Here is a 24,837-nt window from a genome sequence, read left to right as displayed (position 1 = left end):
CAGGTGACGCTCGAGCCTCGCGGACCGAAGAGAGCCTCATCTCGCTCCGCAAAGACCCTAAACGCGGTCCGAACAGGAGCCGCAAACCCTCCCTATGCCTCCTATCTTACTGACCACGCGCCGAACGATCGACAGATACGGCTTGACATTACTGGTGGGCGCGGTACGGTACGAGGGATGATGCATACAAGCCGAAAGGGAACCGGAGGGAAGAGGGGCGCTTAAAGGTGCCAGGGGTCATGAGTGTTCTCGGCCTCTGCTCGTCGCCCTCGCTCGTTCGCACCCTTGCTCTTTCATATCGTTGCCTCACTCGACCCTCATTCGACCTCCTTCACATCGTTACCTCACTCGATCTTCTTCACAGTCATCCCCGCCATCGACATGATCGGCAGCGGTAAGTCGACAATGCACCTGCGCAAGCAAGTACGTCTGCCCTCTGACCCTTTCCTCGCGTTACCTCAGGCCTTCAAGCCCGAATCTGCGACGTCATCTCCGGCCGGGCGCTCCCCGAGTCGCCCTCACCGGGTGATAGCAGCAAAGCCCCCGCCGCTCTTCAACGCCTTTGCGATGACAGCGTTCCACTCCATCTGCTACGCCGAGGGTCCGTCCACCCGAACACGGCTACGGGACTGATCCTCTTCTTCCGCACCTTTACCCCCGGTGTGACGGGCGTCGCTCAACCAGCGTTACCGCAGGTGGCCGAAGAGCCCAGCAGTACCAGCATAGCCGACATGGCAAACAGCAAAGAGCTCTGGATTCGCTTTGCGCTCAATGGAAGGATGCGCTCGCTGACTGCTGATGCTGCGTCCACGGGTTTGCTTCCCGTCTGGACTATTGCTGAGGATGACGAAGCCGAGGTCGGCCACGATGACGAGAAATCACCCACGGTGCGACAGGCAACAAAAGTCCCTCACGATCTGGGCCGTATCAATCTTCCGGCGGCGGAGGACATCGAGTCCGTAACGATTGCGCTGTGGTATGTCATGGAGGGATTGGGATTCCCTGACCCACGCCAAATCCCGCCTACAGCGGCTTTGTGAGTAGCGGCGATCGAGCGACTGGGATGATCTCGGCGCTCCTTGGCTCCTCACTGTACCACTGATGCTCATCCAACACAATGGTCACCTTTCTTCTGCCGCTGCCCAGCCACTTTGACTTTGCCAAGGACGGTGTCGCTCCGACCCAAGTGTCACCTCAGCAGGACCTGGCCCTCAACGACAAGCAAGCAAAACCCAGCGCAAATTTTGTGACCGCAGCAAAGTCCCTCGCTCGCCGCTACACTGTCAGCAGTAGTGATGGCGGCGCCGCTGGGCATTTGCCACCTGACTCCCCCAGCGATCTTCATGGGCCGATCACGAAGACGAGCGCCTTCAAGGTCTGGCAAAGCAGGGAGGCCGCTGCTGAGAGTGCTGCTACGCAAGAAGGGAAGAAGGGACTTGCGTCCCGACTCAGGAGAATCATCAAGAGCAAGGAGAGCGACAAGGAGGAGGATATGCCGCAGGTTCCCAGGAAGGAAGCTACGCTACGCGGTCGCTTCAAGAAGCTCATTGGCAACAACAATAGCGGCGGTAGCGACGGCGAAGCTTTTCCCGATACAGCATCGCCGATTCCCGCGAAGCACGAAAGCCACGGCTTCACACCGGCCCCGCAGGACAGTCTGCCGCTTTCGCAGCATTTTGACACGCCACAGCTGCCCAATGCGATCCCCCTGGGCGAGGCGGAGAATGCGGTCACGCACGGCGAGGATGCACAGCGAACCACAACGCCGCGCCCGAATGCTGGTCGAATCCAGCTCTCTCCTCCTCCCGCGCACGCCACAGCCCACACACCCTCGTTGGGTCAAGCCATTGCCGGCGCTGATGTCGTCTCGTCCACGGCGACACCACAGCGCGAGAAGTCCATTCGTCGCAAGCCCTCGCCCCCTCGTCTGTCCTCGCCAAAGCAGGATGACGCCGAGTCCGCAATCGCACGAGCCTCTCATGACTCTCACGTCACCGCTCCAGAGGACGTCGCTCAACTCACGCCAACACTCGCTCAGCCTCGCCCCATCTCTGCAGACCCTGCTTTCCCGCCTGCTCGTCAAGGATCGCTCCCTCTGCAGCAGCAGCAACAGCAGCAGGCCAAGCAACAACGTCGCGCCTCCATCACCCTCGATTCCCGTGACGGTGCTCCCAATGCATTTCCCCACTCTGGCAGCAGTGTCCTCGACCCTCACCCCCCGCTCAATCGCGGAACGACAAGTCCAAGTAGCACAGACTCTGCCTCCGACTCGGCAAGAGTCCTCGCCTCCCTCAGCACGATCAAAACACTGCGCACTCGTCACGCCGATCTCGACGCAGAGCGTCGCGACCTCGAGTCTGCTATTCGGCTAGACTTGCTCGAGCAGCTCGATAGGGAACGCAGCGCTTGGATGGAGAAGGTCAAGGCGAAGGAGGACGAGGTTCGAGAGTTGAGGGCCTTCCTTGCAAAGAGGGACGGAGGCGAAGCAAGCGAGGGAGCGGACGGTCAGGATCAAGTCGACGATGAGAGGCATGTGCGAGAGAAGAAGAGCGCGGGTGCGGTGAGTGAGTATGCCGATGCACAGGATGGGCATGTCAAGTGGGCTTTGCCGGATGGTGGCGCTGAGATGGATGGCGCGGCGAGGCCCAACGCGTAGGTTTACGGCGGAATCAGGTGATGCTCCTCTTCTCAGCTTCCCATTGTCACCATAGAATCGTCGACGTGTCACCTCCTTTCTTCTTATTTCCTTCTCTCCCGAGTCTCAGTGCTCCTTGTTGACTCTCAGCAATGCCTCTTGCGCCACGCTATCTCTTTTTCTACTTCTCGTCTAATCAGAATCTCATCATCGATTGAAAAAATCGCGTCGCCCCGTCTCCCGGGCTGATTACTGCTTGCTTAGTCTATGCAGAGGAAGCATCGATGACAGGGTCGGCTGGTGGACCTTGCGTATCCTGTCTGTCATCGCCAACTTTGGCGTGGGCAACGGCTGTCTGCATTTTGGCGTCGTCGTCTTCCTGGCCTTTGCTGCTTGCTGCTGCATCCTGTGGGGGGCCTATTAATGCTGTCGGATCTGGCGTTGGTGAAGCGCCTGCTTTTGCTGTTGATGCTACTAGCGCTGCGTCTGCTACCGAGTGATGATTGCTGCCAAGTTGCCCATCGTCGACGTCCATATCACCTTCGACTGGCCCCGATGGTTGGCTTTGCTCCTCGTCGCCCTTCATCGGCGCTACTCGTGGCAGCTTCCTCCCCTCCTCCTGCTGGTTCTCCTCCCCTCCATCTGCCTCCCCTTCCAACCTTGACGCCATCTCTTGCGTCCTCTCCCTCAAACTTTGCAACTCGTCTTCCATCCTGCCCTTGCGCTCCTGCCAAAGCCTATCGGCCTCATCGATCTCTGCATCCACCCTGTCCTCCTGATCATCCAACATGTCCTCCTGCTGGGCTGTTAACTTGCGTGGTAGATAGTATATGGGCCAGCGTTTACGCTCGTAATCTGATCGGGACGTCGGAGGAGGGAGGCTCGAAGGGACAGAGGGGGCGACATCATGCATTGGATGGGGCGTAGAAGATGAGGAGGAGGAAGGACCGTCGACGTGGCGACCGAAGCGTGAAGCATGTCGCTGCCGTTCGCCTCCTCTTACTAGTCCTGGGGAAGATGTGACGAGAAAGCTGGCCAGGCGCCGCTTCTGTGCGCGTAGGCTGCGATGCGCTGCTTCTCCCTCTAGCAGTTCGTGGACGAGGGCGAGCTCTTTCTGACATTGGCGCTGCAAGCTCTGCTTGGCATCGATGTCCCTTCGTTCCTTGTCCAGCCTGGCCTGTGAGCGGGCGTCGATGGTTGCACGTCGTTTGGCATCTGTTCGATGAGCTTCTGCTTGACGCTTTGCCTGACCCAGAGTGGCATTGAGCATGCCGAGGAGACGCTTGCCGCGAGCGCCATCTTCTGCTGAGCGGCGTGGGCGCGGGTTCGGAGGTGGTGGCGGTGACCGTGATGACGACGCTTGCGGCTGATCGTCGATAGATGCCGATTGCGCCTCGACTGCCTGTGCCATGTCTCCGTCTCTTGTCGCCATTTGATGGATGCGAAGGATTGCATTGCAAGATTGCTGCCTCTTCGACGGAAAAGGCTTCGACTTTCTCTCGCCCAGTCGCGGGGCGGCATCGTCTCGTCTCGTGTTGGATTGCATTGGCGCACCGTCCGACTTGTCTGGTCCGCCCGCTTTCCTCTTCTCCTCATCGCCATTTGATTTCACCCAGGCGCACAGCTGCTATGGGTGCCCTTGACATCCTCGTCCTCGCCGTGACGCACCCGACCGAGGTCCGCTCCCTCGTCAGCTACAAGGTATGGCGCGACCCCTTGAACGACATCAAGTCGAATCCAGAAGAGAGCGGCTGGAATCGCCAGACGATGAAGGACTGCTGGGGATTCCTCGACTTGACTTCGCGATCATTCGCTGCCGTCATCAAGGAGCTCAAGGGAGAGCTCAGCAGGGTCATCTGCTTGTTCTACTTGGCTCTTCGCGCACTGGACACCATCGAGGATGACATGACCATCCCTCCTGCTCAGAAGGTGCCCCTCCTCGTCGACTTCTACAAGCGCCTCGATCAGCAAGGGTGGACATTCAATGGCAGTGGACCAGACGAGAAGGACCGTCAACTCCTCGTCGAATTCGACAAGGTCATTGCTGAATTCCAACTCCTCTCTCCAGGCTACAAGACGGTCATTGCCGATATCACCGCCAAGATGGGCGCAGGCATGGCATCCTACATCGAAGCCTCGTCGAAGTCTCCTCTGAGCGTCAACAGCTTTGAAGATTGGGACCTTTACTGTCACTTTGTCGCTGGTATCGTCGGTGAAGGTCTGTCCCGCCTCTTTGCCGAGTCAGGCATCGAGCGTCCCTGGCTGGGCGATCAGTTGCAGCTCAGCAACCACATGGGCCTCTTCCTTCAAAAGGTCAACATCATCCGCGACTATGCCGAAGATTCGGAGCAGGAGCGCTTCTTTTGGCCAAAGGAGTGCTGGGCCGCTCACGGATTCTCGAGCCAACCAGATGTGGCCAAGGGGATTGTGGAGACGGCGCCTGGGAGCAAGAAGTTCAGGCCCCAGGGCGAGGCGGGAAAGAGGGGAATGGCAGTCTTGTCCTCGATGTTGCTCAACACGATGCGTCACTCGACACGAGCTTTGGACTACCTGACCTTGTTGAGAGAGCAGAGTGTGTTCAACTTCTGTGCCATTCCGCAGGTTATGGCCATTGCCACCATCGAGCTCATGGTCAACAACCCCAACGTGCTGCGACGCAATGTAAAGATCAGGAAGAGTCAGGCCGTGCAGCTCATCCTCAAGGCGACGAACCCGAGGGATGTCGCCTACCTTTTCCACGAATACGTGCGTGCGGACGGCGGTGGTGGTGAACAAGCACGAAAGCTGACCTTTCCTTCTCGTACGCACAGGCCCGCAAAATCCACGCCAAGATCCCCATCGACGACTTCAATTACATTGCCTGGCAAGTGGAGCTGGGACGCATCGAATCGTGGTGCGAGCACTTCTATCCCTCCTGGATCACCCCAGGCGGCGGCGAGCCCCCCAAGGGAACCGTCTCTGCCTCGGGACCCGACATGCGCAAGGCAGCTCTTGAACGCTACGCTGCCACCCGCCATTCACTCGCAATCGACGAAGCCAAGAAGCGTGGCGTCGACCTCTTTGGCACTCGCGAAGGCCGCAAGCAGCTCGCTGCGGACGGCAAGGGCGGTCGATTGGACCCGCGAAGGGCCACTATGACGGAGGCACAGATCGCGGCGCAGGACAAGGCTGATCGGGATGAGATGCTCAAGTTTTTCATCATCATCATGATCGCCATCTCGGTCGTCATGGGGCTGGCAGGGTTGGTTGCTTGGTACATTGCATGGTATTGGACCAATCCAAGCGAGGTGGATCCGCTCACCATTTTTGTGGGCAAAGCTTGGGGTGGGGGCAAGGCGTTGGTGCAGGAGATGAGTAAGGATCCTGTGGGATGGGCCAAAGGCAAGGTGCAAGTGATCAGGGCCACGTATGAGCTCTAATCATACGGGCCAGCGGGGCAAAGAAAGTAGATAGCAGCGCCGCACGCATGCAATGACCATTGACTCGAGCCTAACACTTAGCGCCAGCCGACGTACCAGGAGCTACCTTTTCTACCTCGTCTCCCTTGCTCCCGCCATTTGCCCTCTGATACGCCTCGGCCAGCTGCCTGAACACAGCGACAAAGGTATCAGCATCCTGTGCACCCGGTATCTCAGCCTTGACGACCGTCTCTTTCCCCTCCTTGCTACCGCCAGCAAAGATCTCGAAATGCGGCACGCCTGTGATACCCTTTCTCCTCGCGTCCTGAATCCCCTCCTGCACCTCAGGACCATACTCGTCGCTCTCCGTAAGGAATTTCAGTGCCTCGTCCTCAGAGGGAAAGACACTCGCCTCTACGGCGATGCGAGCCAGGGCGGCCGGGTCTCCTGGGTCACCACGATGCTCAAAGAAGTGGGGAAAGAGCTTGTCCAATAGTGCAAGCTGCGTCTCCCACCCTGCTCCCTCACTATCGTTATGGCCCTTCGGTCCGGCAAAAGCGCGCTCCATCAGCCTATGACTGAGCAGCGTATTGCGAATGTTCCCCCCGTAGTCAAACTTGATCCCTTCACGCTCCCCGTTGGCCTTCATCATCGATTCCATAGCCGATGTGCGTGCAGCATCGCCCCCGAACTTGGCGATGTACCTCTCCCGCTTGGGCACCGCATGATCGGACGGCAGGGTCGGGTCGAGCTCGTATGGGAGGAAGCGAATCGAGGGGGGCTGAAAGAACGCAGTAGGTGAGGGGGAGGAGGAGGAGGACGAAGGGGAGGGAGAGATGTGGGGCGAGGTGGAGAGGGCTTTCTGGAGCTTGCGAAGACCGAGGTAACAGAAGGGACAGACTGATGGACGAGGGAGTGCGATGACAATGGTAAGCAGGATGTATGGGGGAGTCAAGGAAGCGAGTCGGGGATGAATGGCCACTCACTGGTGTCGCTGGTGACATTGATCCGCAGTGGGACCAGGCTTGGGGCTGCTGCTGAGGCGGCCATGATGCTCAAAGGTCGAGATATGGTTCGCAGCTTGAGGGTGTGGCTTAAAGATGAGAAGTCATAATGTCTACTGAGCTGCGCTTGCTCAGCCGGCTTCTTCTTACGCCCGTCTCGTGTCCGTCAACCGGTCCCACATCTCCATTTCAAGACGCCGCACCCTAACCCACCACGTGGGGTGCGTGTTTCGAATTGAATTGAGTTCCCGCCGGTGACGTCTTGCAGCTCCGTCTTAGCGGGCGATGTTCACGCGTATCGGAGGGAGCCTGCCGAGAGTCAATGAGAGTAGGGAGCGAGGTACGCAAGGCCGGTCGTGTGGGGAAGATCGCGAGTGATCGAACGAATGACGTCTCTACCAGGGTAAGAAAGCGTAAGGCCAAGAAACAAGACAAGGGGAGGGGGTTTCAATCGTCGTGCGGGCAGGAAGAGCCGCTCAGCCTCACTGAGAGTGACAACGAAGGGACGAGACGGCATGAAGATTTCTCTCCATTGCGAGGTGCGTGGTGGCCGGCGACTTGAGCTGAGTGAGGCGTCCGAGACGTAGCACGGCCGGCATCGACGACGGCGAGCTAGGGCGGCAAGGCTGCACCGATTATCGCATCGCATCGCCGATGCCGTCCATCGAGTCGAGCAGTGTGGAGACCGGCCCGCGGAATATGAAACTACTCAGCAGTGAGACAGGGTCTGTAACACATCCTCACCTTACATTAAAGTCGTACTATTGCGTCCCGCTCCCGTCTTCGCTGCTCCCTACGGAACATTTCTCCTTTCCTCTCACTCCTCTCTCGGTGATCCCTGTATCCGGTGGTCTCTCGCTCACGATGTCGCGCGCTCAGCAACACTACACCGTACCTATAGGCGGAGCTCCCTTCGTCCACCCACAGCTCTCCCAGCTGTCAACTTCTCCCCCTCACTATCACTCAACGGTAGCCGCGTCGACGTCGTCTTCGTTCAGTTCGAGCAGCCCCTCCTCTTCCTCATCACTTGCCTCCTCCCCGTCGTCAGCACAGGGCTCGGGCTCCTCTGGCTCTCCGACCTCATCATATTGGGCCGACAGCCAGCACCACGATGCATCGGTCCCTCCTACAGCGCACGAAGCTGCCGTACTGTACTCGCGTCAGCTTCATCGTCACACGGCCTTCATGTGGGAGTCGGAGCGTCTCAACATCGAGAAAGCACGGCTGGAGGGCCGCGACTCCCCGTCGAGCAAGTCGCCCAAAGCCGGCGGTAGCGGTGGTGCTCCTCTTCATCACAGGCAGGAGCCTGCTAATGCTGGCAGCAGCGGGTCCAAAACTTGGGATTTCTTGCTCGGGAGGAGCAGAAGTAGGAAGGAAACGGGCGGGGCAAGGAGCGGAGCTGGGCACAAGCGTAATGCGTCGCTGAGCTGAAGAAAGAGTTTGTTTGCCAGGAGTCGTTCGGCACTACTACCACCACTGCATGAGATGGCTGTGCGCCAACGCTAGCCTCTGGAAGGAACAGCAAAAAGTCTCACGGATTCAGCAGTCAGTCATCCACGTCTCTCACTTCCCGCTCGCTCGTCTCATCTCTTTCCAGTTGCGATGTATCGCTCTACTTCTCACCACTGCTGTATTTTAATCATCTCACATACACGCGTCATTCTTGTATCTACTCTACGACCTGTGCTCTTCTTGGAATCAATGTCATCAAGCCCACACGACATTGCCTTTGCCGCGATTGCTCAGCCAGGCTTTTCTCGCCATGCCATGCCCGCCGCACGCGTGGAGCAAGCAACACGGTTGAGGCACGGCGGGCGGGAAGGAGAGTCGAGCGGCAAGTGCGCCTCTGAATCGAGTCTCGGAATGAAAGTGAAGAATAACAACTGCATTCTCCTCACTCTCCTTCAAACATCTGACATGAAGCCATAGGCAGGGCAACGGACCCTCACACGACACTCACGACCTTTGCAAGCTGCTTGGATCGCTTCCTCGCGCTGCTCTGCTCCTCTTCTACTTCGTTCTGCTCCTGCAGCCACCTCGTTCATCTCTGCGGCGCAGTACACCACCAGCTTAACAAGACGATGGCCGGGCTTAGCCTCAGCCTCGGCGGCAAAAGCGGGGGCATCAGTCTTGGCGACGAACACTCAGCAGTCAAGAAGCGTCTCCTCTTCCTCCTCCTCGCCGTCCTTTGGTATTCCTGCTCCTTCCTCTCTTCGTCAACGAGCAAAGCTCTACTGTCAGGCAAAAAGGTCAAGTTAGCATCTGCTGCTACCTCATCGGATGGTACCATCACCAAGACGACATCGCACACTCCTCCCCTCTTTCCCTATCCGGTCTCTCTCACCGCCCTGCAATTCCTCTTCGTCTTCGCCTTCTCCTACCTACTCTCGAGCCCTACCATCGCTGCCAATCTGCACCGCGCCTTGGGACGTCCAGCGCCAAGGAATGCACAGAGTGGACTACCGGGTGGTCTCATGAGTACTTTGGTCATGGTGGATGCAGCGAAGCTGAGGGAGATGGTCGGATTGAGCTTCTTCAATGTGGCCGGCCATGCTATGACCGCTGCTGCCATTCAGATGGTGCCTGTCAGCACGGTGCATACAGTCAAGGTGAGTTCGAGGCAGCAAAGGAGATCGACTCCACTCTGCCTTTCGATACTGACCCTCACCTTCCTCTTACTGCGCGCCAGGCCCTTTCTCCCCTCTTCACTGTGCTCTCGTACGTTGTGATTCTCAAGCTCTCCTACCCGCTCAGGACGTACCTCTCCCTTGCCCCACTCACTATCGGCGTAATCTTCGCCTGCTCTGGCCTATCCTCCATCGAAGGCCCCAAAGCCTGGCTTGGAATCCTGCTGAGCGTTGGCAGCACCGTAGTATTCGTGGCGCAGAATCTCTGGTCAAAGAGACTGCTCGGGCATGCGCTGCACGGCGGTGGTGGCGAGGGAGGAGCGACGCCTAGCAGTGGAGTCAAGTTGGACAAGCTCAACATCCTCTTCTGGTCGAGCGGAGTCTCTGTCCTCCTAATGATCCCAATGCTCCTCTGGTCCGACCTACCCAGAATGTACGCCGCGGGTCGAGCCGTGGCTGACCACCCAGGGAGCGCCTTGGGCCACGCAGCGGCTCAGCAGGCAGGCAGCGCAGCAAGGGCCGCAGCACTTGATATCGCTGCTGCTACCCGAGCTGCCAGTAGCTCGGCATCCAGCGGCCACACAGCAGCGATCACCCGTCTACTTCTCGCAAACGGCGTGGTGCACTTTTCCCAAAATCTCTTGGCTTTCAGCGTTCTGGCCCTCACCTCTCCCGTGACCTACAGTGTTGCCTCTCTGTGCAAGAGGGTCTTCGTCATTTGCTTCGCCATTCTCTGGTTTGGACAGCGCGTGACGGGCACGCAGTGGGTCGGCATCGGTTTGACCTTCGTCGGCTTGTGGCTTTATAATGATGCTAAACAGCGTCCGAGCGCCGGGGACGCGGGAGCCAAGGGGGCTGCTCTCAAGAGTGGCGCATTCAACGGGCCTGCGAGTATGGCAGCAAAGGAGGAGGAAGCTGCGCTGGACTTTGGATTAGACAGAGGAAGTCGGAGACGGACGGGCATCTTGCCGACCAGCGGCGGCAGTGGGAGCAGTGGGCCGATATGGAAGGATATGAGCAATTCACTGTACGGCTCAAGCTCGACAGGATCGGCGGGAGCGGGGCCAGCAATGAACGGGATCCCGATGCGCGGCATGCCCACTCAGCAGCAGCCGCAGTACAATGGACTGCGGTCCCCCCCTGTCGCGAACGGTCACGCCAATGGCTCTGCGATGCCCAGTGGAGCTAATGGTGCAGGGCCGCCGCCAGTGGATAAGGGCGGGGCTAAGAGGGATTGACCGTAGACGCTTCCATAGACAAAGCTCGATAGACGCTCTTGGAATCACGTAATGCAAAGCAAATGCTGAAATGCTCGTCAATGGTAGGATGAAGATACGGTAGCTGTAGCGGAAGCGTCCTTATACGCCAATAATACCTGTCCCCCATCCTCCTCCCGCCACCAGAGGCGGAGGACCGGTGCCGCCATTGAGGCTACTAGAAGTAGCGCTGCTCGCCGCTGCCCTTGATGCAGACTTCGATGAGGCCTTTCCTGCTCCTGCTCCTCCGCTTGCGCCGTTCCCCTCTGCAAGAAGCGCAGCTCTAAGCATCATCCTCGCTCGAGCCTTACCACCGCTGCACCATGTGCCTCTTAGCCTACTTCGTCTCGCCGCAATAGGCGTAGGCAAGGGAGGGAGTGGCTGCTGCGCCTGACTCGATGTTGCAGTGCCATTCTTCTTCTTGCTGCCAGAGGCTGCGCTCAGAGCCGATTTGGAAGTAGCGTTCGACGCCAAAGTGGGAGGAGGGCATCGAGCGCGCATTGAACCAAGAAGGGAGGAAAGCTCCGCATCCACTTCGCTGTCTTCCATGCCGTGCAGCGCGTAGAGATCTGTCGTGGGACCCCCTTCCAAGAACTCTTCGAGGACGGCGGTGGGGCCGTTGTTGGAGGTCGAGGATGAGGTGGAGCCCCATGCGTGCAGGCCGCTTGACGAGGCTGATGAAGAGCCACTGCCTGCTGCCAGAAGAGCGCTGAGTGTGGCAGCATCGAGGCCTTGCCCACCATTGACCGCAGACATGGCTGCGGCCGTGATAGTGGCTGGTCTGCCCTCTGCATCCGCTGACGAGGACGCCCCCGCTCCAACTCCTCCATTCTGTGAAGCAGTCCACTCAGCCATGATGGCGGCAGTGGCGCTACCGGCGCTGGCCCCAGCCAATCCCGGGATCCCATTCGCACCAGCCCCAGCCCCGCTTCCCTTCTTCTTCTTCAATGGGCCACCCATCTCCTCCTCCTTCTTTCTCCGCTTCTCCATCTTAGCCGCCCTCCTCATCTCCATCGCTTTCATCTTCTCCTCTTCCTTCTTCTCGAGCTTGGCGAGGAAGGCTGGATTGTTTGCCTTTTGCCATTCGAGGAGCAACTCATCGTACGGACGAGAACGACCCGGTACGGCGCGTTTAGCGCCCATGGAGTGGGTCTTGCAGGTGAGAGAGCGCATACAGGGGGGTCCGCCTGGTTCGGTGAGAACACCGCATTGCTCGTTGACGTCGAGGGGCTGGCCTGACGGTGCGATGGACGAAGCAGTCGTGTCAGTTGACAAGGGTACGGCGTGTCTGGTCACCTCCTGAAATGCGTGCTTACCCTTCTTTCTACGACCCTTGCTCTCTGCAGCCTCTCGCTCCTTTCGCGCCTTCTTCTCCAGGCGCTGTCTCCTCCTTTCTTCCACCTCGAGGGCTTTTGCGGCCTTCTTTGTAAGCTTCTTGTGCGGAGAGATGGACGTGGATGTGTCGCGCCCTCCTCCTCCACCGTCGAGGTGGGAGGGCGTGTCCGAGACTGCCGGTGAGCGATGACAAAGAAGATCAAGAGCGAGGTTTTCAGCAGGCTATAATCGGGTGAAAAGTAGGCGAAGGTGGACAATACCACGCACCATCTGACATCCGTCTCTTCTTCCTCGTGGCCTCGGGCTCCAAGCAGCTAGGCGAAACTCTTCCTTGTTTGATGTCGTGGATCAGGTCGCAATTCTCTGTGCGAGCAATGCGTGCGGTTGAGGGTCGACCTCTCGAAGGTCAGTCATCCCACCAAGCACTTGTAGATCTTTCTCTGTGCTCGTACGTACCCTTGTGATACCCTTGATACCTAGCCAGCACCGGCTTAGTACATCTCTCGCATTTCACCACCTGAATGTAGTCGTCGAGCCGCTCAGGGCCCAAGTCAGTCACGTCCCGATCGTTGCGTCTCCATCTCTGCGATGGGTCTAGTCGAGGCTTGCTTCCGCTAGCAGTGGGAGAATTGGAGTCTGTTAAGAGTAGCGAGGATGCGTAGGAAGTCAGCGTCGGGACCGCATCGAGAGTCAAGGGAATCAATGCTCACCACTGAGGACAGCTTCTTCGATCTCCTCCCACGAGGCATGAGCTGCCATCCTTTGCTACTGCTGCTGCTGCCAGCTGATTCTTCTGAGCGGGTCTGAACGGGTATTGATGAAGAGGATGTTGAGAATGGTAGGTGTTGCAGCAACGCTTCCTTGGCATCTCGGCCACTTGGCTGCCTTCGAGTTAGCTTCCGCCAGTCCGCGGTCGCCGCACGCATCGCGGGGACAGCTTCGTGCATAGGCGGCAAGGCGGGGAGCGCGACAAGCCATTAATCGGACGGTTGTATTCACTCCAGGCGAGTCTGAATACAAAGCTGATTACAAGTTGCGGACGCGTCTCAACTTTCGTCGCGCTACACGCATTTTGAGCCAAGAGCAGTATGTTGCACGACTACGCCCTCGACTTGGGCTGATCAATATCTTCCAGCAGCTGCACGATCTCGTCTACCAGCTTCGGGTCCTCCTTCCCCTTCGGCCCAGCCGCATGCTCTGCAATCCCTCTCAAGGCGCTCTGCGGCACCTTGTACTCAGCCAGTGTCGACGTCAATCCAAGATCAGAGACGAGTCTGTCAACCTCATCTGCCACTCTGTTGCCCTGCTCCCGGAGCTTTTCCAAGTCTTGCGAGTCGATGGGGGCGAGCGAGCCAGAGGAGACGACAAAGGGCAGGGCTTCTGCGAGCGAGGCGAGTCGGTCGGGCGTGCTATGACGTGTTGTATAGCGGATACTGCCAGCGAGAGTGAGGCAGGAGGTGATTCCGTGAGGAATACTATATGAGCTTCCTAAGGCATGTCCAAGACCTGAATACAGCGATGACGGGAGTCAGTGGAATCGTCGTACGATGCCTCGTCTACTACCACAGCTCACCGTGACTCAGTCCAAGCGCTCCCTTCCTACTCTCCGGGAAGAGCGAGGTGACAGCTGCGATCTGTAGCCTCTGCCTAGTATCCACATCGTCCGGCTTCTCCTTGCACCTCCTCAGCATCACAAACAACTCCCTCAGTGCTGCGAGGTATTGGCCCCTCAGCAGCCACTGCACATCTCCGGGCCTATATAGGCACTCAATCGCGTGATCCACTGCCCGCATGCCGCTGCTCAAGAACAGCCACAGTGGCGTATGCATTGCCACCTCGCCATCCAGGATGATCGCCCTCGGTACGAGGGCAGGATGAGAGACTCCCGTCTTCTTCCCATCGCGGGTAAAGCCAGAATTCTGCGTCGTCTCTGCGCTACTCAGCTGTGCATGAGATGGGGCGAGGAGTGTCAATATAGGTTTCATCCTCTATATGCCCACGAAGAGAGCACTTACCGTGGTCGGGATCGCGATCGAGGGGATGAAGTTGCGCGGCTCGTTGTCATCCTCGCCGTGACGCTCCTGGTGCACAAGGTAGGAGACAGCCTTGGCTGCATCAATGGGACTTCCTCCTCCCACTGAGACGAGAGCGTCGATTCTTTCCCTTTTCACGAGCTCGACGGCCTCATGGATCGCTTCGACCGGTGCATGCTGTGAGATGGAGTCGAAGGTAGCCACATAGCGGTCACCCAGGGCGGAGCGTACCTGGTGGATCACGTCCGTCTTGGTGCTCAGAGACTTGCCCGTGATGATGAGAGCGCGTGATGGTCTTGGGCTGAGCAGAGCCAGGTCTTCCTCGAATACGGAGCGAAGAGAAGGGGCGAGACATCCCGGCCCATAACGGATCGAGCAGTGGAGCGTGTTCCGCCAGACGCCTGATGGGCTGGACGCGGTGTTGGTGGACATGCTGCGGGCAAGAGAGGGCGCTGCTCTGCGAATGAGGGGGGTCAACATGCAAGCTCTGTTATTGCAAGGAGAAGATGAGGAAGTCTTCGTCGACTACGGCCAGGATATCCCACCTCATCAGATGCCGCCATGCCGAGCGCCGTCAGGGCCAACCGACGCGAGGTGGAGGTGTGGTTTTGGCTTCCCGTCCCGTTTCAATGCAGCGACGGCCGTAATCCAATCCGCAATCCATCTTGACAAGCTACTTGATGCTTGCAGCCAGGTCGCAACTTCGCGTTCTAGCAATTTCACCTCTTCAGCGCCTCGCAAGTCCACCTATCCGCGCTCTCGCAACCACTACCATGTCAGGCACAAACGATCAGACGCACAAGGACGGCAACACGAAGTGGTGAGCACGGGCGCCTCACACGCAACCAAGTTTGCTTCATCTAACCCTGACCTCATCGTCTCTCTTCCACTCGTTCAGGGCCTCATCAGACGGAGAGTTCCGCCGCCAGACCTCTTCCTTTCGCAGCCTTGTCCAGCCCAACTCGCCTCACCCGCCGGCGCGTAACAGGTACAAGCTCTTCGTGGCCCTCGCCTGCCCCTGGGCCCATCGAGCCCTCATCGTCCGCAAGCTCAAAGGCATCGATAAAGTCTCCGACCTCCTGCCGGTGTACGTAGTTGACTCTCTCCTCGGTCCAGAGGGGTGGTCATGGAAGCCCTACGGCGAGACGCATGACGAGCTCAAGGGGTTGGGCGTGCCCGGAACAGGTCCTCCTCCTGGGCATGAGGATAAGGTCAGGATTAAGGACTTCTACCTCCAAGCGGACCCGCAGTATGGCGCCCGCTCGACTGTGCCTGTCTTGTGGGACGAGGAAAAGAAGACGATTGTTAGCAACGAGAGTAGCGAGTTGATTCGCAACCTCAATGAGGCTTTTGACGAGTTTGTGCCGGAAGAGTACAGGGGCAAGACGTACTATCCTCAAGAACTCAGAAAGGAGATTGACGAAGTCAATGAATGGGTGTATAGCGATGTCAACAACGGCGTCTACAAGACCGGATTCGCGACGACGCAACAAGCTTACGAGAACAATTTCGTTCCCCTCTTCAAGGCCCTCGACAAGCTAGAGGCCATGCTAGCCAAGAAGGGATGCAAAGATAGCAAGAAGCCAGTCTACCTAGTCGGTGATCAGATGACTGAAGCTGTGAATGCCTACAGAAGCAGGCGCCCTATTCTGTAGCCTCTGCTGACCTTCCTCCTCCACCCTCGCGCCAGGACATCCGCCTCTACACTACCATCGTCCGCTTCGATCCCGTATACCACACGCACTTCAAGTGCAACAAGCATCAGATCCGCGACGAAGCCGTCTACCCGAATCTGCACAAGTGGTTGCGCCACCTTTACTGGGGAGATGAGGCTTTCAAGTCGACTACCGACTTTGAGAGCATCAAGGCGCACTACTACCAGAGTCATCCGGGCAACAACCCGCACAGGATCGTGCCTAGTGGGCCGCTGCCTCACATCAGAGGTTTGGATGAGTAAGGTATTTGTGCGATGGGGCTCGTCTTGAAGCGGGTATCTATTGTGGGAATCGCCGTCGGTGACGTAAAATGAGACACAGAGATTCGAAACTGCTACGAAGCCGCAGAGCCTGCCGGTCTGGGAACAGGCACAGCTTCGTCGCGAGTGCTCCAGTGCATGAGAACTTGGAGGCTGCGGTAGGGCAAAGGAGAAGTAGGCAGGTCAGCTCTTCGGTCCCGACTCATCTGCCTGACTGCCTGCCTGCCGCCTTTGATGGCACTCACTTGACCAGCAGATACTTCATGGCGCGACTCCAATTTTCCTCGCTTGTGAATGCCCCCACCAGCCGCACGCTATAATCGCCGATACGATCGCCGTTGATAGCATGGACCATACGTGGCGGCTGCGCTTGACCATCTTCTCCGCCGTCGCCGTCCTCTTCGGTCCAGCGGTACAGCTGAGCCGTACAGTCCAGCACGCCGACCATGGCCGCATCGAAGCGCCTGAGGTGCAGGACGCGGGTGAGAGAGGCCCAAGAATTTGGATGGTGAAGCTCGTGCGGCTCGTGCGAGACCGATGACGTGGAGCTGGCAGCATCTGCGTGGGAAGAGCGCGCTTGATCCTCTCCAATCGAGACGACCTTGTCGAGATAGCTCGTCGACCCCTTTGGGTGTATGCGCCACCCCTTGAACTCTCGGGTCTTTCCAATGCGAACCCTCAATGTCTCAAGTAGCAGGGCCACTTGTCCCCACGCTGCGTTGACTTCGTTCCAATCCACCGCTGAGGACGAGCTTGACGAGCTCGCCGTAGCCGTGCGTCCAAATCGCAACCCATTGATCGTCGCCAATCCGGTCGCAGCAGCAGCGCCCCTCTTTCTCCCACTCGAGCTGCCTTGCTCATGCCCAATTGCAAACGCATCAAAGAAGACGTTCGTGGCCTCCAAGCGCGCCAGGGTAGCCTCACCAGTCTGGATGCCACGCAATAGAGTCGCCCGCGCCTCCTCACGATCACTCTCCTCCAGCAAGGTGAGAGAATGCTCGGCCCAGAAGTCTGCCTCTTCACGCTCGAGCTGTTTCTCCTCGATGTCCAGGCGGCGCATTTCCGCCTCGAGGGCCTCTCGCTCCCTTTCGCTCTTGCGTAGAGACGAGGTAGCTTTGCTGATCAGGTCTTCCAACTCCACTATCTCTGCTTCCATCTTGCGGACCTCCTCCTCTCCGCGAAACCCGGCCTCGCTCTCGAGGTGTTTGTTCCACTCCTTGAAAGCATCTCGCTCCTTTCTCGCTATGTCGAGGAGGGAGCGCATGACTTCGATGCAGAAGTCGGCACATTCCCTGCAGAGGGGGTGGTCGATGCCCATCGCGAGCGAGTGGGCCGACGGCGCGACAGAGCTGGAAGATGTGGGTACTTGAGGGACGTAAGAGGAGACGAGGTCGAACAGACGCGCATGGAGAGTCATCCCCGTTGAGAGGGAATTGGGAGCTCTGTGAGATAGAGAGGGGCTTGCATGCAGGGTGAGGTGACGGGCGACAGCTTCCGAGAGGTCTGTGTCGGTGCTGCTGCTCTTGCTCTGACCCTTGCTATCTGTAGCCGAGAGCTGATTGGACTCGTGCTCATCAATTTTGGGCACCAGACTGGAAATCACGTCGTAATGCGATCTTGCGAAACCCTCATTGGACGTTGCTGAAGAGGACAGGGCCTCATCCGTGAGCGAGTCGTCGAGGCGAATAGGCTGCATGCATCTTTGGCAGGTCAGAGATGCCGCAGAGGACAGTGACGACGTTGCTGGGGCCGTCATGCTCGCACTTGCATTGCGATCGAGGGGAGGGAGTGGTGTGGTAGGTACTGAGGAGGAGCTCAAAACGCTGCAGCGGCGGCGTGAGTTGGGATGTCGAGTGGGCGCACGGGCCGAGGACAGCTGCAAAGTCGGAACGGCAGCAATCGAAAGCATCGGCCGCCCTCGGGCTTCGCTGGAACGGGGCGATTGGCGGGCGGGCGGGCAGGCAGGCGGGCAGGCAGGCAGGAGACCTTCGCATCGACGGCCACGATCTCGATCAACCTCCATCATCACTACCACCACCACTCCCACCACTCCCACCACCCCTCTTCATTCCGATCATGGTCTTCTCCCTTGCCACACGTTCCGCCACAGCTGGTGCCCTCCGATCGGCAGCTCCCGTCGCTGCTCGCCGACCTGTGGCTGTTGCTCTCCCCACTGCCATGAACCTCGGACGACGTGGTTACGCTGAGGCTGTCAGCGACAAGCTCAAGTTGAGCTTCATCCTTCCTCACGCTGTGCGTACGTCGAGCGAGTAGAGTGGATGGAGATCGAGAGACATTGCGCTGGCATCTACTACAGATCCTATGCTCGGGTCTCCATCCCTCAGCTGCTGCGCTCCATCTCTCACATTCCCACCTCTGACACTCATCCCTCTGTTCATTCTCGTATCGCGCCAGGCCATCTTCGACTCGCAAGAGGTCACGCAGGTCAATATCTCGGCAGCCACAGGAGAGATGGGCATCCTCGCATCCCACGTCCCCTCCGTCGAGGAGCTCAAGCCGGGACTCTTTGAGGTCATTGAGAGCAGCGGCACCAAGAAGTGGTTTGGTGAGTAGCGCAAATGGAGTTAGCACTTCACTCCAGTTCTCGTCACTGCAAAGACGACCTGTCTATGGCAATCAAGCTTGCAGAGGTAGAAGAGCTGGATCTGACCGAATCGCACCCTCCCCCTCTCCGCCTCCCTTTCCCCCTTCCCTTAGTGTCCGGCGGCTTCGCGACCATGCACCCCAACAACCGTCTGACTGTCAACGCCATCGAGGCATACCCCATCGATGACTTCTCCCCCGACGCTGTCCGCTCCGCCCTCTCCGAGGCTCAGCGTACCGCCTCTGGCTCTGGATCGCCCGAGCAGAAGGCTGAGGCGGAGATCGAGGTCGAGGTGCTCACTGCTCTTCAGAGCGCTATGGGCAGGCAGTAAGCGTTGGTCGCAAGATGGGTAAAGAAGGAAGGCAGGACATGGAGAAGGAAACGTGGCAGGGATAGATGACGACACATCCGTGGGCCATATAGTCTGAATCGCGGCGAGCAATGCATCACAATGCCCGTCGTCGCTCGAGCAAGAGTATTTAATGCAACGCGGGGTGGAAGGCCAAGACGACAGTCTCATGAATCTGTCGCCAAACCATCATTACAGCTGCTCTGCATTCCTCCCATGTCTTGTTGTATCGTTGCTCGCGCTCGCCGAGATCAGACCGCGTCTTGACGCCCTCGTCGACGCCCATCTCTCGCTCATCGTGTGTTCCTGTTTCCGCTTCTCCTGAGCCGCCCGCTCGCCCTTTCCTTCCCCCCACTTGACATCTCATCACCATTTCCATCCGCGCACCGATCCCTTCAGCACTTCACCATCGCACACATAGGGTGATTGCAGTCTCCTGTCTCGCAACGAGAGATTAAAGCGCGCTCCATCGAGCCTCGCTCCTTTGCTCCTCATCATCACTCGCCGCATCTTGAACGCGATTGGGAGGATCGACGCGCGACCAACACCTACAACTCCGCGACTCCAGCACCAAGCTCCCTTTATTTCCTCATTCGGCCTCACCGCTCACAGCGATGTCATCACCGCGTCGCGCAGCCTCTCGCGCCCTCGCTCGGTCAGAGAGCATCGACGCCGCAGGTTTCGACAACGGCAACGACAGCCCCAATACCAGCGCCGGCCGGAGGCGCAGCCGCCCAGAGGTCAGCCGTAAAGTCATTCACCAGAGCTTCGCATATGGGGCGCCCAGTGATGGGACCATGACAGCAAAGCGGTCCACCAGCGGCGGAAAGAGGGGCGGCTCAGCAGCAGGGTCGCCAGACACGTCAGCAGAGAGCATGGCAAAGGAGGAGCAGGAGGCGGCTGCTTCGACTCAGCAACCTGCGGCACCCGCAGCCTCGCGATACGCAGCCTTGAAGGCCAGAAAGCAGTCAGGGGGAGCAGCAGCCAAAAAGGGTGCGGCTTCGGGATTGGTCAGCGCTTCATCGCCTGCCACTCGCAGGTCTGCTCGACTCAGCGTCGCCTCAGGCAGCCAGGACGCAGACAATGCTGCCAGGACGCGAGCGATGGCAGACTTTGAGGACGACGAAGGGGAGAGTGACGATGAAGAAGACGACGCACAGGGCAAAGCGAGGAAGTCATCCGTACCTCCGCCGCCGGTGGCTGGCGTTCGCTCTGCAGGCGGCTACCAGCTAAGCAGCTACTTCGTCCGCGCTCCAGTTGGCAGCATGTCACCCGGCCCCTCCGAGGACAGACGTAGCATGATGCCCTCGTCCCTACTGCGCGGCGCTCAGCGACCTAGTCACGACCCCTTGTCGCCACGCCGCGGCGACATGGACGGTAGTATGCGCTCCAGCGATGCAGGCGACTCGCGCTCTTTCGCCTCAGAGGAAGCCTTCGTCCGCAGGGACATCGATCGAGACATGACGCCTCCTGCTCGCGGAGGTGCACGCGGCTGGCTGGCCAATCTAAGCCCCTGGAACAAAGGCGCCAATAGCAGCGGCAGCTCACGCGCACGTCGCGACCCAGACTTTGTCCCCGACGCGGCCGAGGAGACAGAGGAGAACCATCTACAGCGCCGCAAGGCTCGCAAATCTAAGGACGATGCCGTGTACAAGCCGTCGGAGGACGGAGAAGAGGAGGACGATGATGATATTAGCGATGATGACGGGCGGAAAGGTAGGAGGCGGAAGAGTGGAGACGTGGATAAGAGCGCCAGAGGTGGGCGAGATGATAATCGCATTTGGATGGGAGCAAAGAAGCGTAAAGGTCGTAAAGGGAGGAGGAGCGATGGGACTGAGATGGGCGTGGATGATAGCCAAGAAGTCGTCTACGATGATGATGCACAAGAGGCCGCAGCGCGACCCTCTGTCCTGCACCGCGCTGCCGCGACGGGAACTCAAGCAGCCGATACCTGGAGTGGATCCTCAATGCTCAAGACCGTTGGGCTCGCAGTGGCCGGTCTAGCTGTCCTCGGAGCTATCAGCCCCAACTTATCCAACTCACCATCTACCCGGTCGAGCGCTCCCTCCTCCTCGGTTCCCCTCTTTGGCAGCTTCTTCAGTGGACGAGGTACCTTCACCGCCTCGAATATCCCCCCCTCCGACTTCGACGCCTTCGTCTCTCGTCTTCTCAGTCTTGAGACAACCGTCGGCTCCCTCAGCGCAACCTCCGATTCGCTTCTCAAGTCGCACAAGGAGATGGCGCGCCAAGTGTCCACTCTCGAGCTTAGCTCCAAGGAAGTCCGCTCACTCCTTCGCAGGATAGAAGAAGACAGTAGGCTTGCTCAGTCCAAGCTTGATGGCAAGACCAAGTCACTCGAGGACGTCGGCAAGCGATTGCGGGAGCAAGTCGACAAGCTCGAAGCGCACGTCGCCGCGACACCGTCCTCCTCCAGCGCTGACACTGATGCCCTTCGCCGCGAGAACGACAAGCATCGCCAACAAGTCGAAGTCCGTCTGGAGAAGCTACGCGCCGATCTGAAGGGCAACGAAGATCAAATGGCAAAGATGGCCGCCTCGGTCAAGTCGGCAGAGACTGTTGCGAATCAGGCAAAGCAGGCGCTCCAGCCGCTCCTGGAGGCCAACCTGCCCGCCCAGATGCCAGTCAAGATTGACAAGCGAACGGGCAAGCCGCAGATTGAGCCTTGGTTTTACGAGTCGCTCAAGAGTGTTGTGGCGAGCGCCGACGGCAGCTCAAGCGGTGGCGGCCAAGGTGACGACTCATTTTCGTGGGACTCGTTCAAACGCGCGCACGGGGCCGCTCTTCGCGCTCTGGTCCATGAGGAGTCGTCTGACCTCTTCGAGGAGCGCCGCAAGTCTCACGCCCTCGTCTCTCGCTCAGACTTCCTTGCTCTTCTTCAGGCGGAGATCGAGACCATGAAGGGGTCTCTGGAGGAGACATTCAATGAGAATGCGCAAAGCATGCAGAATGAGATACTGGGCAAGGTCAGGGCGCAACAGGCCATGTTCGAGGAATCGGGCAGCTGGTCCAAGGGTGGGAAGAAGATCGTCGCAGAGGAGTCCGCTGCCGCCAGCGTCCCGCTCTCTCTACCCGACCTTGGACAGCTACGCTCCAAGGACGGGGCTGATCCTCGCAACTCAATACTCGCCCTCATCGACGCGGCGCTCGACACGTACTCAATGTCTAAGACCAACAAGGCGGACTTCGCCCTCTACTCTGCCGGCGGACGTGTCATCCCTTCTCTCACGTCGCCCACCTTTGAGATGACGGCGCGCGGCCCCAACAGTGGCAAGCAAAAGGGCTGGCTGCCCTGGTCTTCTGCTAGCAAGCCCGTCACGCAATTTAGGTCACGCTCCCCGGTCGTCGCCTTGCACCACGATAATGCTCCAGGAATGTGCTGGCCCTTCGCTGGGTCCAATGGGCAATTGGGCATCCAACTAGCTCGACCGGCGGTGGTCACCGACTTCACCATTGAGCACCCGCCCGCTTCGCTCACATTTGGTGACTCCAGCACCGCCCCGAGGGATATCACCGTTTGGGGCCTGGTGCAACGCGAGGAGGACAGGGAGAAGCTGAGGCGCTGGAGGGAGTCTGAGTCTGCCCGTGGAGAAGACAGAGCAGGAGAGATGGACATGATGCCCGCTCCTCCCTCTCCCAACCACTTACACCTGGCCACCTTTACCTACGAGGCTGGAGGCAATGGGACGGCCTCTGCGCCCGGTCGTCGCCCCCGCTCAGTGCAGACATTCCCCGTCTCACCCGAGGCGGCCGCGTTGGGTATCCCGGTCTCGGTGGTGCAGGTGAGATTCTTGTCCAACCATGGTAACAGGGATTACACGTGCTCCTACCGGGTGCAAGTACATGGCGTTGCGTACCAGCAGCAACATGCGTAGGCGCAGATGCAATGGCAGAAGGAGAGGCAGTACCTGTAGCGTAGCGAGGGTCTCTATATCCAGAATTGTCTCGTCCCGGTTCGATTCTCTACGGTCCAGGGCACTCTGACTCGAAGAATACCATCTAAGTGACATGGCTTTATATGCTGGGTGATACAAATACAACAGGCCTCTCTCAAAGCCTGTGATGCCTCGTGTGTGCCTCTCCTCATCCCTTCTTGGCGTCCTCAAATGCAATCGCCTCCCTAATCTTGTCGATTCCCCCTGCCCTCTTAATCCTCGCCCTGATCTCGCCCTTTGTCTTCTGCAACTGGTTAAGACCCTTGTCCATGAAGATGGCGTCGACATCGTCTCCGTGCTTGCGCACGATGCTGAGCAGCCAGTGAGCCTCGAGTTCCGAAACGTGACGAGGGAGCGGGCCAGGGTCCGGGATGGATTCGAGGTGCTCGACTACCTTACTCTTCGGCTTCGGAGGAGCTGGTGCGGCGGTGCCTCCTTCTTCTTGCTCATCATCCTCCCATCCTCGCATGCTCTTGCCCCAGGGAGTGGCTTCATCAGCCTGGCCATCCTCTTCTCCTCCCTCGATGATATCAATGACGTTGCCCTCTTCGTCCCTGACAATCCTGCCCATCCCTTTTCCCAACTTCTTGCCCGAGCCGCTTGCGCCCACGCTCTCCTGCCCAGCGCCGCTTCCGCCAGGCTCTGTCCCACCTGAAGGGCGCAGCGAGGTGTCTGCGATCAAGCCGAGGTCGATGTAGTTCTGTCGGACCGTCTTCTTCTTGTCCCAGGCCTCGCGCAGCACCTCTGGCCCTTTGATTTCGGCAGCGCGATTGAGCTTCTTCTTGATTTCGCGCTTTGCTGCTTTCGAGGGCCCAGAAGAGGTGCCCGAGCGCGCTTTCCTGCGTTGGCGTGGGTTAGCCATTGTGAGGAGTTGTTTGTGGTGGGTGGTTAGGACGCAGTGTTGCAAGCGGCCCGCTGCTGCTCACTTTGGCCAAAATGTCAAATCTCCTCCCGGACTCGACGACCACGTGGCTTGGCCCGCCTGCATTGTCGTCCGCCTCCGCTTTGAGTGTCGTCGTCGTCGCTGTCCGCCTTGGATCAGCTCGCATCGACGCGGCGTGTGCCACTCAACCTTCTCATCAACTCACCACCACCTACAACTCACAGCTCGACATCAGTAACACACGGAAGGGGATCGACGGCGTCACACACTCGCATTTGCATTTTGGATACGGCAAATTTATTGCTCCCTTCTCTCCCTTTTTCCATCGATCGATTCGACTGGCTGTCTCGTAGACGCCACTACTTCGCAGCATGGGTAGGTAACAGGGCAAGGACTGGCGCGATGATCATCGCTGACCATGCCTGACCCCTTGCCCGTCATGCGACCCTTCTCACTCTCTCGCTCGCAGGTATCCCCAAGTTCTTTCGCTCCATGTCGGAGCGCTACCCTCTGATCAGTCAGCTCGTCGAGGAGAACAAGGTCCCAGAGATCGATCGTCTCTACCTCGACATGAACGGCATCATCCACAACTGCTCTCACCCAAACGATGAAGACGCTCACTTTCGAATGAGTGAGACCGACATCTTTCTCGCCATCTTCTCTTACATTGAGCATATCTTTCTCAAAATCAAGCCACGCGAGCTCTTTTTCCTCGCAGTCGATGGAGTAGCGCCGAGAGCCAAGATGAATCAACAACGTAGCAGAAGATTCAGGACTGCAAAGG

The 24,837-nt window shown here is 58.6% G+C and overlaps 13 protein-coding genes across 13 annotated transcripts; 7 read left to right on the top strand and 6 right to left on the bottom strand.

Moving 5' to 3' along the window:
• The first annotated feature begins 156 nt into the window (after positions 1-156).
• On the top strand, positions 157-2,778 carry BDZ90DRAFT_133914 (hypothetical protein). The gene is made up of 3 exons (XM_025503396.1): positions 157-394; positions 463-1,036; positions 1,147-2,778. Exons 1-3 carry the CDS (start codon positions 382-384, stop codon positions 2,654-2,656), a joined length of 2,097 nt encoding a protein of 698 aa, XP_025363509.1. The 5' UTR covers positions 157-381; the 3' UTR covers positions 2,657-2,778.
• A 122-nt stretch (positions 2,779-2,900) lies between these two features.
• On the bottom strand, positions 2,901-4,046 carry BDZ90DRAFT_258969 (hypothetical protein; the record flags this gene model as incomplete). The annotated part of the gene is made up of 1 exon (XM_025508126.1): positions 2,901-4,046. The coding sequence occupies one exon, from the start codon at positions 4,044-4,046 to the stop codon at positions 2,901-2,903; it is 1,146 nt and encodes a 381-aa protein (XP_025363508.1).
• Positions 4,047-4,264: 218 nt separating this feature from the next.
• On the top strand, positions 4,265-6,054 carry BDZ90DRAFT_217595 (farnesyl-diphosphate farnesyltransferase; the record flags this gene model as incomplete). Its single annotated transcript, XM_025504324.1, has 2 exons — positions 4,265-5,380; positions 5,446-6,054. The coding sequence occupies 2 exons, from the start codon at positions 4,265-4,267 to the stop codon at positions 6,052-6,054; spliced, it is 1,725 nt and encodes a 574-aa protein (XP_025363507.1).
• BDZ90DRAFT_133789 (hypothetical protein) lies at positions 5,949-7,328 on the bottom strand. The gene is made up of 2 exons (XM_025503394.1): positions 7,016-7,328; positions 5,949-6,933 (listed from the first exon to the last, which is right to left on the bottom strand). Exons 1-2 carry the CDS (start codon positions 7,035-7,037, stop codon positions 6,125-6,127), a joined length of 831 nt encoding a protein of 276 aa, XP_025363506.1. The 5' UTR covers positions 7,038-7,328; the 3' UTR covers positions 5,949-6,124.
• On the top strand, positions 7,327-8,793 carry BDZ90DRAFT_133764 (hypothetical protein). The gene has a single exon (XM_025503393.1). The coding sequence runs from the start codon at positions 7,692-7,694 to the stop codon at positions 8,466-8,468; it is 777 nt and encodes a 258-aa protein (XP_025363505.1). The 5' UTR covers positions 7,327-7,691; the 3' UTR covers positions 8,469-8,793.
• Positions 8,794-9,118: 325 nt separating this feature from the next.
• BDZ90DRAFT_226209 (TPT-domain-containing protein) lies at positions 9,119-10,902 on the top strand (the record flags this gene model as incomplete). The annotated part of the gene is made up of 2 exons (XM_025504702.1): positions 9,119-9,646; positions 9,727-10,902. The coding sequence occupies 2 exons, from the start codon at positions 9,119-9,121 to the stop codon at positions 10,900-10,902; spliced, it is 1,704 nt and encodes a 567-aa protein (XP_025363504.1).
• A 1,419-nt stretch (positions 10,903-12,321) lies between these two features.
• On the bottom strand, positions 12,322-13,104 carry BDZ90DRAFT_133761 (hypothetical protein). Its single transcript, XM_025503392.1, has 3 exons — positions 12,966-13,104; positions 12,712-12,891; positions 12,322-12,618 (listed from the first exon to the last, which is right to left on the bottom strand). Exons 1-3 carry the CDS (start codon positions 13,012-13,014, stop codon positions 12,470-12,472), a joined length of 378 nt encoding a protein of 125 aa, XP_025363503.1. The 5' UTR covers positions 13,015-13,104; the 3' UTR covers positions 12,322-12,469.
• Positions 13,105-13,354: 250 nt separating this feature from the next.
• BDZ90DRAFT_218004 (Dehydroquinate synthase-like protein) lies at positions 13,355-14,720 on the bottom strand (the record flags this gene model as incomplete). The annotated part of the gene is made up of 3 exons (XM_025504348.1): positions 13,355-13,761; positions 13,829-14,198; positions 14,271-14,720. The coding sequence occupies 3 exons, from the start codon at positions 14,718-14,720 to the stop codon at positions 13,355-13,357; spliced, it is 1,227 nt and encodes a 408-aa protein (XP_025363502.1).
• A 341-nt stretch (positions 14,721-15,061) lies between these two features.
• BDZ90DRAFT_245558 (hypothetical protein) lies at positions 15,062-16,245 on the top strand (the record flags this gene model as incomplete). Its single annotated transcript, XM_025507517.1, has 3 exons — positions 15,062-15,108; positions 15,187-15,907; positions 15,979-16,245. The coding sequence occupies 3 exons, from the start codon at positions 15,062-15,064 to the stop codon at positions 16,243-16,245; spliced, it is 1,035 nt and encodes a 344-aa protein (XP_025363501.1).
• Positions 16,246-16,260: 15 nt separating this feature from the next.
• BDZ90DRAFT_133694 (APG6-domain-containing protein) lies at positions 16,261-18,072 on the bottom strand. The gene has a single exon (XM_025503391.1). The coding sequence runs from the start codon at positions 18,017-18,019 to the stop codon at positions 16,505-16,507; it is 1,515 nt and encodes a 504-aa protein (XP_025363500.1). The 5' UTR covers positions 18,020-18,072; the 3' UTR covers positions 16,261-16,504.
• Positions 18,073-18,415: 343 nt separating this feature from the next.
• Positions 18,416-19,452, top strand: BDZ90DRAFT_230896 (putative ATP synthase delta chain precursor, mitochondrial). The gene is made up of 3 exons (XM_025505652.1): positions 18,416-18,516; positions 18,679-18,829; positions 18,982-19,452. The coding sequence occupies exons 1-3, from the start codon at positions 18,442-18,444 to the stop codon at positions 19,197-19,199; spliced, it is 444 nt and encodes a 147-aa protein (XP_025363499.1). The 5' UTR covers positions 18,416-18,441; the 3' UTR covers positions 19,200-19,452.
• Positions 19,453-19,545: 93 nt separating this feature from the next.
• BDZ90DRAFT_133661 (hypothetical protein) lies at positions 19,546-23,214 on the top strand. The gene has a single exon (XM_025503390.1). It carries the CDS (start codon positions 19,832-19,834, stop codon positions 23,108-23,110), a length of 3,279 nt encoding a protein of 1,092 aa, XP_025363498.1. The 5' UTR covers positions 19,546-19,831; the 3' UTR covers positions 23,111-23,214.
• Positions 23,171-24,060, bottom strand: BDZ90DRAFT_230895 (hypothetical protein). The gene has a single exon (XM_025505651.1). The coding sequence runs from the start codon at positions 24,030-24,032 to the stop codon at positions 23,319-23,321; it is 714 nt and encodes a 237-aa protein (XP_025363497.1). The 5' UTR covers positions 24,033-24,060; the 3' UTR covers positions 23,171-23,318.
• Between the last annotated feature and the right edge of the window lie 777 nt (positions 24,061-24,837).

This window comes from Jaminaea rosea, assembly GCF_003144245.1.
Source record: "Jaminaea rosea strain MCA 5214 unplaced genomic scaffold BDZ90scaffold_3, whole genome shotgun sequence".
NCBI lineage: Eukaryota > Fungi > Basidiomycota > Exobasidiomycetes > Microstromatales > Jaminaea > Jaminaea rosea.
Note: the sequence above shows the minus strand (reverse complement) of the source record. Positions and strands in the feature narration are given on the sequence as shown.